The sequence below is a fragment of the Ursus americanus genome, chromosome 36 (assembly GCF_024610735.1).
Source record: "Ursus americanus isolate L20-20 chromosome 36, mUrsAme1.1.p, whole genome shotgun sequence".
NCBI classification, from domain to species: Eukaryota; Metazoa; Chordata; class Mammalia; order Carnivora; family Ursidae; genus Ursus; species Ursus americanus.
This window is the reverse complement of record NC_142162.1, coordinates 22,541,756-22,553,927: the sequence shown is the minus strand read 5'-3', so window position 1 is coordinate 22,553,927 and position 12,172 is coordinate 22,541,756. Positions and strand designations below refer to the sequence as shown.

The window sequence follows — 12,172 nt, the reverse complement described above, 5'->3', positions numbered from 1 at the left end:
GCCTGTCACTGTGTCCATGACTCCTGTGAATAGTCTCATGCATTCCCTACAAAGATATTTTAGTTTCCCTGCTTTTTACCATAGTATCCTGGAATATGACCCTACTACCTTGGTGAGGAAAGGAGCATTATAAAAACCATATTGTCAGATGCTAAATTGAAAAGTTAGCCCCCTTCCTCCCCCTGCCACCCCATGGGGCTCCTGGGTGGCTCAGTCAGTTAAGCATCTGCCTTCAGCTCAGGTCATGATCCCGGAGTCCCCGGATCGAGCCCTGCATTGGGCTCCCCGCTTACTGGGGAGTCTCCTTCTCCCTCTGCCCCTCACCCCCTCACCCTGCTTTCTCATACTCTCTCTCCCTCTCTCTCAAATAAATAAAGTCTTTAAAAAAAAAATGGAAAGTTAGCCCCCTCATAATTGTGGTAGATTTGATTACATGTTACACGCCCCCCACCCCCACCATTTTTCACCTTCTGTGTGTCAGTGATATTCTTCATGCAACTTGAACGTTCCCACTCTTTCACCGGAGAGTCAGCAGCATGACTTGCTTTGGCCAGCAGAACGAGGCAGAAGTGACAGCATGCCAGTTCCAAGCCTAGGCTTAGAGGCCTTCAGTATTTCCAGCTGCCTTTTGGTGCCCTGCGGTCACCATGAAAGAACATGCCTCAGCGAGCCAGCTGGTCCAGGGCAGCCGGGGGGCCTGTGGAACAGAGGCCCCCAGCAAAGCCCAGCCTTTCTCAGCTGACCCGTCGGCCAGTTCACAGACACTTGAGAAGAAATAATTGAGTACTGTTTTAAGTCACCGAGTTTTGGGGTGGTTTGTTTTGTGGAATTTTTGTGGCAAGAGATCATTGTTACAGAAATTGGGCCAGAAAACAGAGTGCAACACTAACCGGTTCTAGGCAGTTTCAGCACCAGCACCTGTGCAGTAAGCATTTTCCCCACAAGCATTTTTGCTGCATAGCTAATCAGGTGAAAAACAATTTGGCTATAAAAGATAAAATCGCAAAAAAAAACAAAAGAGGGATATTCATTTAAAAGGACGTGAGAAAACATGAAAAGTGAGTAACAAAATTAAGAAGACTTTATTGCAAAATACAAAATATTTGAGTATCTTTAACGTGCAGAGGCATTACTGTGCACGGAACGGAGTGTCCTGTGTGTCCTAACTAAGCACAGTCTTCAAGGTCTTTCATACTATCACACTTTTTTTTTTTTTTTTTTTTTTTTGCTTATGGATTTGTCTCCTCGCTAAAATGTCCTCTTTCATTAAGACAGGTATCCGTTTCCAAATTCTAGGATGCGTATTTGTACCTGAGCTCCGTATCACGTTGTGAAGCCCTTCTCCACTGCTGTTTGTTCTTGGCATATTGTCACATGTCCCCTGACGGACATTCCAAGTTCTGTGGGAAACAATGGGTTCAAAACTCGGTGCCACCATATAGACCATTGTGGGCGCTGAGCTTCATCTCCTATAAAAAGGGGGGTACGGCATCATGGAGAAATGAAGCCAAACTGTCAACCAGGTATTTTTTTTTTAATCTTTTACAACAAAATTGCCTTAGTTTTGCCTGTTATGTGGCGAAAAAGCGTAGGGCAAAGATGCTAATGGTGAAAACACCCAACATGATACCGACCCTGCCTCACTAAGTTGAGAAGAATTCATGAAAGATTAACAAAACTGGGGCACCTGCATGGCTCAGTCGGTGAAGCGTCTGCCTTCAGCTCAGGTCGGGATCCAGGGTCCTGGGATCGAGCCCCACATCGGGCTCCCTGCTTAGTGGGGAGCCTGCTTCTCCCTCTCCCTCTGTTCTTCCCCGCTGCTCGTGGTTGCTCGCTCTCTTTCTCTCTCAAATAAATACGTTTTAAAAAATCTTTACAAAAAAAAAAAGATTAACAGAACTATAACCAGCCTAACTGAATACTTGATAAAAATGATTTGTCAAGTTGTAAACTGGGGTTTTTTTGGTAAACGTTGGCCAAGAAGAAAACAATTACATATATTATGTATATCTTCGGTGAAATAGGTAATGACAAAAGCAAACTCAATATCCAAAGACATTTGAAAAGTTAAGGTGTGTCCTATTTGATATCGTTCACTCATGTACTCAGCAAACTTAATGAATACCTGACATGTATCCTCACTGTTCTAGGCCCTGGGAATAAAGTTGTGGAAGAAACAGGGCTCAGGTCTCATGAAGCTTATATTCTAGGGGAGACTCAGAATAAAAATTGAAATGATAACTTCTAGTCATGATAAGTGCTATGAAAAATCTCAGGCAGGGTAATGGCTACCTCAGGCAGTTTAAGGAAGACCTCTCTGAGGGTGCGACATTGAAACTGAGACGGGGGGGGGGCACCTGGGTGTCTCCGTCAGTTAAGCATCTGCCTTCGGCTCAGGTTACGATTCCAGAGTCCTGGGATCTGCTTGTGTGCTCGCTCGCTCTCTTTCTCTCCCTCAAATAAATAAATTAATAAAATTTAAGGAAAAAAAAAAAAGAAACCAAGACTGGAATGACAGGACTAGGCCAAGGGAAGAAAGGCCACATTGTAGGAAATGTCAAGTGCAACGTCTATGAGTTAGGAATAAACTTGGAGGGTCTGAGGTATAAATGGAAGGAGAGGAGTGATGTGGTATGAAATGAAGTGGGAGATATTAGAAGGGGCCAGAACATGTGGAGTCCACTGGCCACAGCAAGGATTTTGTGTTTTATTACAAGTGGAGTGGGGTCCATTAAAGGATATGAAGCACATGACCTGGTTTACGGGCCCTCTCCTGGCTTCTATGTGGAAAACGGACAAGAGAGGATGCGGCGTGGGGGAGGGGGTCATTTGGGTTCGTGCAAGATGGTGCTGTCTACAGCTAGTCTGTGTAATGGCAAGGATGGAGAGAAATGGACTGGTTTGAGGTACATTTTGAAAGTAGAATCAAGAGTCGCTGATGGATTGGTTGGGAGGGAAAGTGAGAAATTAAGGAGGACTCCTAGGTTTTCTGTTCATGTAGCTGAGGGTGGTTGGTGGTGCCGTTTCCCAGATGAGGAAGAATGGAGGAGGGCTGGACTGGGGGGAGAGCGAGGTCAAGAGTTGCGGTGCGGGGGATGAGTTAGTTAAGTTTGAAATTAGACCTCTGTGTTGCTTTGCCAAGGAAGGATGTAAGACATGTTAATTTGGTACTCAGGCTAAAGGTGTCAGTTGGGCAGTCGTCAGCAAATAGATGGTGTTTTCGCCAAAGGACTAGATACGTTCACCCCAGAAAGAAAAGTGAAATTTTTTAATTTAAAATTTAAGAAGTTTCAAAATTTTTAAATTGTTTTTTAAAAAGAAGTGGGAGGACTAAGCCACAGAGCATGGTGACATTTAAATGCTCAGCAGAGGAAGAGGAGACAGAAGAAGAGTGTGAGAGAGAAGCTGAGACAGTGTGATGTTATGGAAGCCAAGAGAAGAAAGTGTTCCAGGAAAGAGGGTTGTCAGCTGAGGTTGGGTTGGGTTGGGTTGGGTTGGGTTGAATGCAACCTGAATCATGAAGTCAGACGAAGCCAGTGAAACAAAGTGTTGGATTTGGCAATATGGGTCTGGGTGGTGACCTTGAAAATAAACTGCTCACTGCGAGAGCAGAGGTAGAAGTCGACACGGACCGGTGGGAAATGGAATGGGAGGTGCAACATTGGTGGCAGCGAGGCTCTGCTACAAAGGGGAACAGAGAAACGGAGAAGTCCTCGAGCTGGCGCGAGCCTAAGGCTTGGCCACGTTGTGTTTAAATGCCACGAGTGAGGAAAGCAGGAGAGAGAGAGGCAAGTGGATGGTGCGGGAGAGGATGTGGGCAGAGGCAGAATCAGCATCCTTGAGAGAGGAGGAGACCGTGCGCCCGGTGGAAGCCACGGCCTCTGAAAGGCCACCCGGGGAAATGGAGGCAGGCCGGCGGGGGGGGGTGGGGGGAGCAACACATGCAGAAATCCCTGAATTTGGTGGGGGGAAGGTAAGGGATCCGGCCCACTGACATGCAGCTTCTCAGTGAACTGTGACCTCAGGTCGCCGTCTGCGGGGGGGCCAGGACTCCTGAATCCGGAGCCCACGTGCCCGGCACCCTTCATTTGCCGTTTGGTGCGTTTGGAAAGAGTGAAAATGACAACCTCTCTTGCGTAATGTGTTTTCAAGAGTTCCGAAGTGCTGCTTCTTTCCGTGGATACTTTGCCCTGAATCATCCAAGTTTCCACCAGAGAACCAAATTCACACGGCTGGGTTAGATGGGAGCACTGGAGCGAAGGAACTGCTGCCAGAGACGAGGGCGGAATTAACAGATGCCTCACCCAGACCGTCAACAACCAGATGTCATCGCCCCTCCCCCCACCCATGGGCCAGGGGTCAGTGGAGATCAGCAGTGTTAGATCTCTGGAAGAGCTGGAGTCATGAAGGACAGGCCAGCCAGTGTGATCATTCACCGAAGAAGAGAGCCGGAGCTGCTCTCAGGGAGGGGCGCCAAAGCGTCCCACCCCTGCTGATGCTTCCCCATGGCTGACCCCACCTGGAAGCTGGCTGGCAAGGGTGAAGCAAGCCATGGTGAGGGACAGAGAATAGATCTGGCCCCAAATAACCAACACAGCCACTAACACTTCCTGCCATACGTGTTGAAAAGATTTTGGAAACCACTTCAAAGGAAATCTTCATACCCCATGCCCGTGTATGGAATGCATCTGTTTGGTACCAGCCATCATCTCCAAATGTCATGTTTGCCTATAGTCTTCCTCCTTTATTTTCATCCAGAGGCATTTTGCCCATAAAACTAGGAAAGCTTATATTTCAAGGCCCCTCACTGGCAGAAATCCCTTCCACGGCCGTGAGAGAGCCCTAGAAATGTATTCCTATGATCACATGTTCCTGTAAATTTTTCAAAAGTAGGTTATTTAATCTCTTAAGACTATATATTTTTCACTCTGGCCCTAGATAGGACCTCCCCCCCCTCCCCATTATATGCACTTTGGGCCCCATAAAACTTGTCTGTGTTTCTGCTTTCACCAGAACGGGAGTGTAAAGGTGCAAGTTTTATTCCTTTCCTGAGACTCTGCCATCTTTCGGGTGGGGGTGGCTAATGAACATTGAAATGGACATCTGGGCAGGGGGAGAACACAGCAGGAGGGTAAGAAGCAAAGAAGGGAGGGGTGCGTGGTGCTCAAGGCGGGGGGAGAAAGGCACTGTGTGAAGCACCCCCACTCTGGCCGTCCACCTTCGGGGAATGGAGGGTTGTCAGGTGTCCCCGCGGGGGACTCATTTCGCTCAGGGGGCCTCGCTCAGATGCTGCTTTTTGTGTTTCAGATGCAGACGGAAACCTGTGTCGAAGTAACCAGCTGTTGCAAGTCATGCTGACCATGCACCGAATCATCATTTCGTCGGCCGATCTGCTCCAGAAAGTTATCAGCCTATATCCTTTAGCACCGGGACCGCCGGCGCCCAGTGGGATTCTCCAGAAGTCTCTTGCAGTTTGACATTTGCTTTCATTTGGGTTGGTTTGGAATAACTCTGAGTGGTAAATGGCTTCAGATGTCCTTTCAGAGATATGGAGGTTGTGCGTGTACGCCGATGTGTGTGTGTCGCCGCTGTTGGGCGGGGCAGTATCTTCAGTGCTGATTGCTCCGGCCCGTCGTCAGAGAAACCGTTGGTCTTCAGTATGCCCCGCCAGTAAGAATCCTTTTCCTGTAGGTTAGTCAAATTTGTACTCGTCCCGTGCAGACTGACAAGGGTGCAGTCATGACTGCAGTGATAAACGGTCTCTCCTGCCCCGTTCTTCCCCTTTCCCCAGCTTCTAAAGAAAGCTTCTTGGCCCCACGGTATCTGAACAGTGCCCTGGTGCTTTTATGCTTCTGCTGCCTAGGGGCCAAGCAAGCCCTGCTGGATTTTAACCCTCTTACGAGGTGTGAATTGAGTGGGGTGGAGAAGGAGCCTGCCCTCTCCCTCTTGCTGGGGACACTGTAAGCCATGGCCTCGGGAGAAAGGACTGTAGGTGGGAGGGGACCGCCGAGCACCTGCGCCCGGGGCCTTAGCGTTGAGTCATGACTGGTGGCTCTCTTCTAACCCTGTACTCCACCCCTGACCCCTTCCTGTTCACCTTATGGCAAAAAAAAAAAAAAAAGAAAAAAGCCTCCAGAAGAGACCGAATCTCTTCTGTCAACCTACTTCCAAATCTTTACTCCTCGTGTCAAAGGGTCCCACGGGCACAGCGTTGGCGGAGGTCTGCGTAGTAAGAGCAGCAGGTAGGAAGCGGCTGTCTGGTCTGCAGAGAATTTCTAACCCATTATAAAGCTGACTCAGAGTCGGTCGACTTTTTATTAACTCCATGTACCGGCAGTTCTCCTTTCCCCAGATTGTCCCAACCTCCTCAGTGAGAAACTCGTTGCTCGGAGGACTAAACTGTGTCCCTGGCTGCCCTCAGGATGCGCAGAGCCCCTCCCCTCTCCCTGCTCACCCGCACACCTCGCAGCCTCTGACCCCTCCCCCACTTTCACCTCTGCCCCTTCAGTGACACCTGCCCTTCAGCCTGAAACCCAGTCACGTCTCCCCCACCTAAAAATGAACGCTCCACCCTGCCTTCCCTCCATCGTCAGGGTTAGAAATTTGAGGCACAACCCTGCTAACGTGGTCTGCACTCGCTGCCTCCAGTCTCTTGGCTCAGCTGGGGCCCCCACCCCTGCACGCAGACTTTCTCTGACGTCACCGCTGGCCTTCTGGTGGCTCCGCCCCTCGGCCCTTCTCTGTCTCTGCTTGCTCTGGGCTCTGTCCTCTCCAGACCTCTCCCTCCTGGGCAGCTGGTCCTCCGTCTGACTTCCCATCTAGCCCCTTCCCCGAGCACCTCTCAAACAGGGGGACCGCGTCCTGGTGTCCTGCTCACTCTGCCTCCTTCCCTGAGTGCTTTCCTACCAGGATTTCCGCCTCTGTCCCTCTGCGCTGTGGACTGTCAAGTCTGTATTTCTTGTGGTTTCTTTTATTGTTCAATTAGCCAGCATAGGGGCGCCTGGGTGGCACAGCGGTTAGGCGTCTGCCTTCGGCTCAGGGCGTGATCCCGGCGTTACGGGATCGAGCCCCACATCAGGCTCTTCTGCTATGAGCCTGCTTCTTTCTCTCCCACTCCCCCTGCTTGTGTTCTCTCTCTCACTGGCTGTCTCTACCTCTGTCGAATAAATAAATAAAATCTTTAAAAAAAAAAAAAACAATTAGCTAGCATATAGTACATCGTTAGTTTCTGACGTAGCGTTCACTGATTCATTAGTTGTTTATAACACCCAGTGCTCATCACAACACATGCGCTCCTTAATACCCATCACCTGGTTACCCCAGCTCCCCCCGCCTTTCTGCAACCCTCAGTTTGTTTCAAGTCTGTATTTCTTTAACGCAGACCGTTTTGTAAAAACTCTTTGGACTGGTTTGTGCTGCAGACAATTCCATCTTAATATGCTCAGAACTTAATTCATTTTCTCACCACCTTCATCCCCAATTACTACCCATTAATTCTGCTCTGACACCTGCATTTTCATTTTCAATTTCAGTTCATGGTGACATGGCCCAACCACTTAGCCAAACCAGAAACCTCAGAGGCACTCTTGACTCCTCCCTGCCTTTCACCTCCTACGGAGTCCATTCGTCAATCCCAGGGCTTCTACTTCAGAAATGACTCTTAGCTGCTTTCTTCTCTCCATCCCCCTGCCACAGCCTCGGCGTGGGCTTCCGTCTTCTCTCCGATGCCCCTCTCTGTCCGGGACCGCTGTTCTCGCCCACGAGCCCCGGTTCACTAGCCACCTCTGAAGTCACTTTCCTGAGAAGCAGGTCACAAAGGCCATTGCTTCAGAGCCTCGGCAGACTGCAGGGTAATGCCCAGCCCCTCGGCTGCCAGGACAGGGCGTCCACAGTCTGACCCCAGTGTCCCTTCTACTCCCCCTGCAGCTCTCCCAGAAGCCCTTTCTCCCCCACACTGAACTTCTCGGTGCACCAGCCGGATCGGGTCTTCTTACGATTCCTGTGCCTAGAACGCTTCTTCCTGCCTCATTGCCTGGCAGACTCTTTCAAGATCCCTCTGTGAAATCTTTCCTGACGTTTTCAGCCTTCCACACTCCCCTGCCTTTTAAAAACCCATCTAGTGTGCTTAGACAGTGCTTTGAAAATCTGTCTAATTCCTGTGACTTTAGTTTTTTATTGCTTAAGTGAGTGTCTCCCACATCTCTGATGTGGACGTAATCTGCCTTGAAAAGCTTTTCATCTGTGACTGCAGAAAGTGCCCCATAGTTTTATTCTGTGAGCTAAATGAATTGATCCCCGCAGACATCAGTCTGTTAAGCTTTGCAGGGTCCTGCATAGGTGCTGTGGTCTCTAGATGACTATGTCAGGTACGCCGCAGAAGCTTGGGGTCTAGCTGCTGCAGTGTGGTTTGTGTTTGTAACATAGTCACTACAGGTTACAAAGGTACTAAAAAATTAATTACAAGTCACTTTAAGAAAAAAATATAAATATATTTTTACCGTAGATTTAAAAATGCTTATGCTGTAACTTACCTGTTTACGTGTCTCCCCCACTAGTCTGTGCGTCCGTCAGCGTCAGGAACCAAGGCTTCTTTATCTTTGTTTCTCTAGAACTTAGCTCAGGGGCCGTCTCATGATAGTACATAACGAATGTTGCCTGACTATGGGTGCAAAACACTGGATACTCTTATTCTGTATTGGGACTTAAAGGTGAGAAGTTCACGCGTTGGTCTGGGGCGGAGGACAGGATTCTAAGAAAGGAATATGAAATAAGACTGCCTGTCCTTGAAACCCAGGTTAAACCCTGGCAGCAGAATGATTTTTTTCTTCACACTTAGTGTCTCTGTTTTCTGACCTGGAAGCAATAGAATTGTTAGTTAAGTAAGCCCATGGTTTCCTGATGTTTCCTGGTTTTTCATCGTCGAAAAGATTTTAAAGCACGCTTTGAATGGCTCAAATGCCTGCCAAGTACAGTCAGAACTGTACTGGTACTTCACAGAACACCGGCGGTGAAGAGGAAGGAAAACGGAGCCTGAAGCTTCCAGCAAACAGTGACATGAGCCCTGCGAGGCGGAGGCCCGAGCCTCTGATCGTGGCCCGTACGTGCTGGGCGTTCGCTTCAGCTCCCCAAGTGAGAGAGCGGAGCCGTGCTCACTCCAGGGCTGCCTTTGCTCTGACTTCGGGGCTCTGATGAGGGGGAGGCCCTGTCCTCCCGCACGGCGTCCTGCCGGTCCCCGCGCTGGGGGCGCTCGCGTGCACACTGACCCGCGCACTCAGGTCCCGCCCACACTCAGGTCCCGCCCACACTCAGGTCCCGCCCACACTCAGGTCCCGCCCACACGCTCGGCCACCGGCCGCGCGCCGCAGGGACGGATGTTGGAAGGGACGGGCAGGGAGCGACCAGATGAAAGCTCTGCGGTAGAAGGCACCTTGTTGATTTGTAGATCTGCTTAGCTGTTTTAAAAAAGAAGTATGTCTTTCGTCCCTTCCTCATTAAAAAGAAAGAATAAATATCTCGACTAGTGCATGAAATAAAATATAGAATCTGGGCCCTACTTATCTAGAATGTGCCTTGGGCTTGAAGCTCTTTGCATCGAGGCAGGCGTTTCCTCAGCGATGTGGCCTGAAGACGCGTCACGTCCTCGTTTTCACTCTTTTATCTTTTATGCCCAAAGAGAGGCAGGCCCCAGACAGAGGCGTTTACTTCGTCTAGTTTGCCGGTTGCCTGGACTTATTTTTAAAATATTTCCTGTGTTGCCGTGCATGTGTGTTTTTGTGTTTCGTTTTTGTTTTGGTGCTTTTGAGGACAGATATTATAGGCGGTAAATCTATTAAAATTTAGTTTTTAAATTAAAGTGATTTTCTAGAAAGTACAAATTTTACAGCCATAGCTCTTCTTTAGGGCTTCAAGTTGAGTTCGCAAATATGATTCTTTCTCTAAGTCTAGCACGTTTCACCAAGCATTTTTAAGGGGCCTTGAGAAATGTTTGGTTAATTTGAATAATGCTAATTAACTGAATACTTCCCATGGTTGTAAACTACAGTTATGAATCTTACATTTTGGATGATTTTTAAGTACTTCAGATGCCTTCCTGACTTCTGAATAATTTGTATAACTATTAAAGTTATAAACAGTTAACATCATTTTAGAAGTTCCAAAGCCATGATTAGACTTAATAAAATTTCATTTTAAAGCCACAAGTCTAAAGCACTTAATTATGTATTCCAGATGGAAGTTTTGAGACTATCATTCTAATGTGCTCTTAAACATTACAGGGATGTAAAATCCCCGAATGCTCAGATTCCTTCCCAATCAAAAGCACTGATCCTAAGATGTGAGCTTTCACTTTCCTATGTTTACGTCTACATTTTCCGGGGTTTGAAATACATGTGCCCATTGAAGGAAGACCACTCTTGCCCAGTTCCTTGAACTTTCTGCCAGCTTGCTCACTGGACTCCTGGCAGGGGCCCTGCAGGAATTCACTGAGCCCTGTACCACAGGTATGACGCCACGGTGTTTAGAAAGGAGAGAGGGTACAGCCTCGCAGGGCACACGGTGCCTGATTCCTCAGTCTGGTGACCAAAGATGGTAGACCCACCCAGGGTACCGCTGGATTGGATTTTGCATTTCTTTGGCTTGTAAAATAAATGAAATATTCTCTCCACAGATCTCTAAAGAGGTCAACGTAATGGGATCTTACTGTTCTTTCATATTCTTACATGGCACCATTCTCATTTGGAATATTCCGAATGCCACATGATCTCTGATTGCATTTTGGATTATTCACGTGGCCTTCTCTGACTTGCCATCATGACTTCCAAGGTCCACCTGCTGACCTCCCCCAGCGTATGTTATCATCGTTCACATTATTGATCTTAATTATCATGACAGTATATCTGCATATTTATTCATCCCCCTTCTTCTAATTTACCACACGAATTGTTTATCCATTCCTCAAAACACTTGAGAAGAGAGGAAAGGTCTCCTCTTTTTAAGTCGTTTCAGTGGGACTCTTGATCTCTTGGACACGGGCAGGAGGTCATGTGTCCCTTCTTCAGTCCATATAGGCTGCTTGTGCCAGGACCTTCTCGCACTGTTGGCTTCCTGCTTCCCTTTCTGCGAAGGAGATGTTGGGACCTCTTCCCATAAGGAGGTGTGGGCTCCGCAGGAAGTCACCATCATCACCCTTCCAGGTGGTAATACGCACACAGCTGCACACATCAAGTTGGGTTTTATCCTACGGCCAGAAAAATAACAAAACGTTGGAGGGGGGGAAGGACGTGGTTTTAGCAAATACTTCCAAAGATGAGAAGTTGTTCAGTTTCTATGACAGAGGCTTCTGTTTCCCTTAACCACAGCCCTACCTATAAGGGTGCCTTGGCAAAGAATTCACCAGGGCTTTGCCTGAAGATCTGCTATTTTGTAAGGTAATGTTTCTACGTACAGTTGCGACTTGTGGAGTGGGGTGAAACAAAAGAATGAAGCAGGGGATTTTAGTTCTTTCCTCATGCTCCCCACCTTTCCTGTCCTGTCTCGAGAACACCTCTGGGCAGACTGGAAAGGCAGTGCTGCCAGGAGGCCCCTTACGGGAGCACAGTGTTTGCTGGCGCGCCTGAGCTTGATTCGACACCCACATTCGCTTCAGTCCGAAAGCATTTTGGTGTCAGAGGACATAGGAAGAGATACAGAGACAACGAAGGACCTCTGTCATTTCGTTTTTATTCCTAATTATTAAAGTAATATAAGTCGTATTAGAGCATTTTGAAAATACAGTAAAGAGTATAACTATAGTAATAGTTATTCATATCCCACTACCTAGTTTGGAATATTTCCGTTGTCATTTTTCTAAGCAGTTTTTTTTAACATAGTTGAGATCAAAATACATTTTTGTATCCTATATTTTTCACTTAATATCATAGGCATCTTCTTTAGTCATTAAAAACGTTTTTGTGGACATTATTTTTCATGGTCCTGGATTGTAAGATATGAGAAAGTGTAATTTACAGATTCACTACCCCATATTTGGACATTTGGTTTGTCTGTAACCGTATCCCTTATAATTATCTCCGATACACATGACTGTGCCTAAATCTTTGCCATCGCTTTTTCTGTTGTGCTGTGCCTATCCTGTCAAAGCATATGGTGTGTGGAGGGGCAGAGGACTGTCAGCAGG

At 47.8% G+C, this 12,172-nt stretch overlaps 1 protein-coding gene across 1 annotated transcript in view; it reads left to right on the top strand.

Moving 5' to 3' along the window:
* The window catches only part of RASGRP1 (RAS guanyl releasing protein 1), a 79,353-nt gene that overhangs the window by 39,460 nt on the left and 27,721 nt on the right, over positions 1-12,172 (top strand). Inside the window, exons 3-4 of the mRNA XM_045816066.2 lie at positions 5,308-5,413; positions 11,364-11,426. Coding sequence (XP_045672022.2) covers positions 5,308-5,413; positions 11,364-11,426 — 169 coding nt within the window. The remainder of the gene's footprint in view (positions 1-5,307; positions 5,414-11,363; positions 11,427-12,172) is intronic.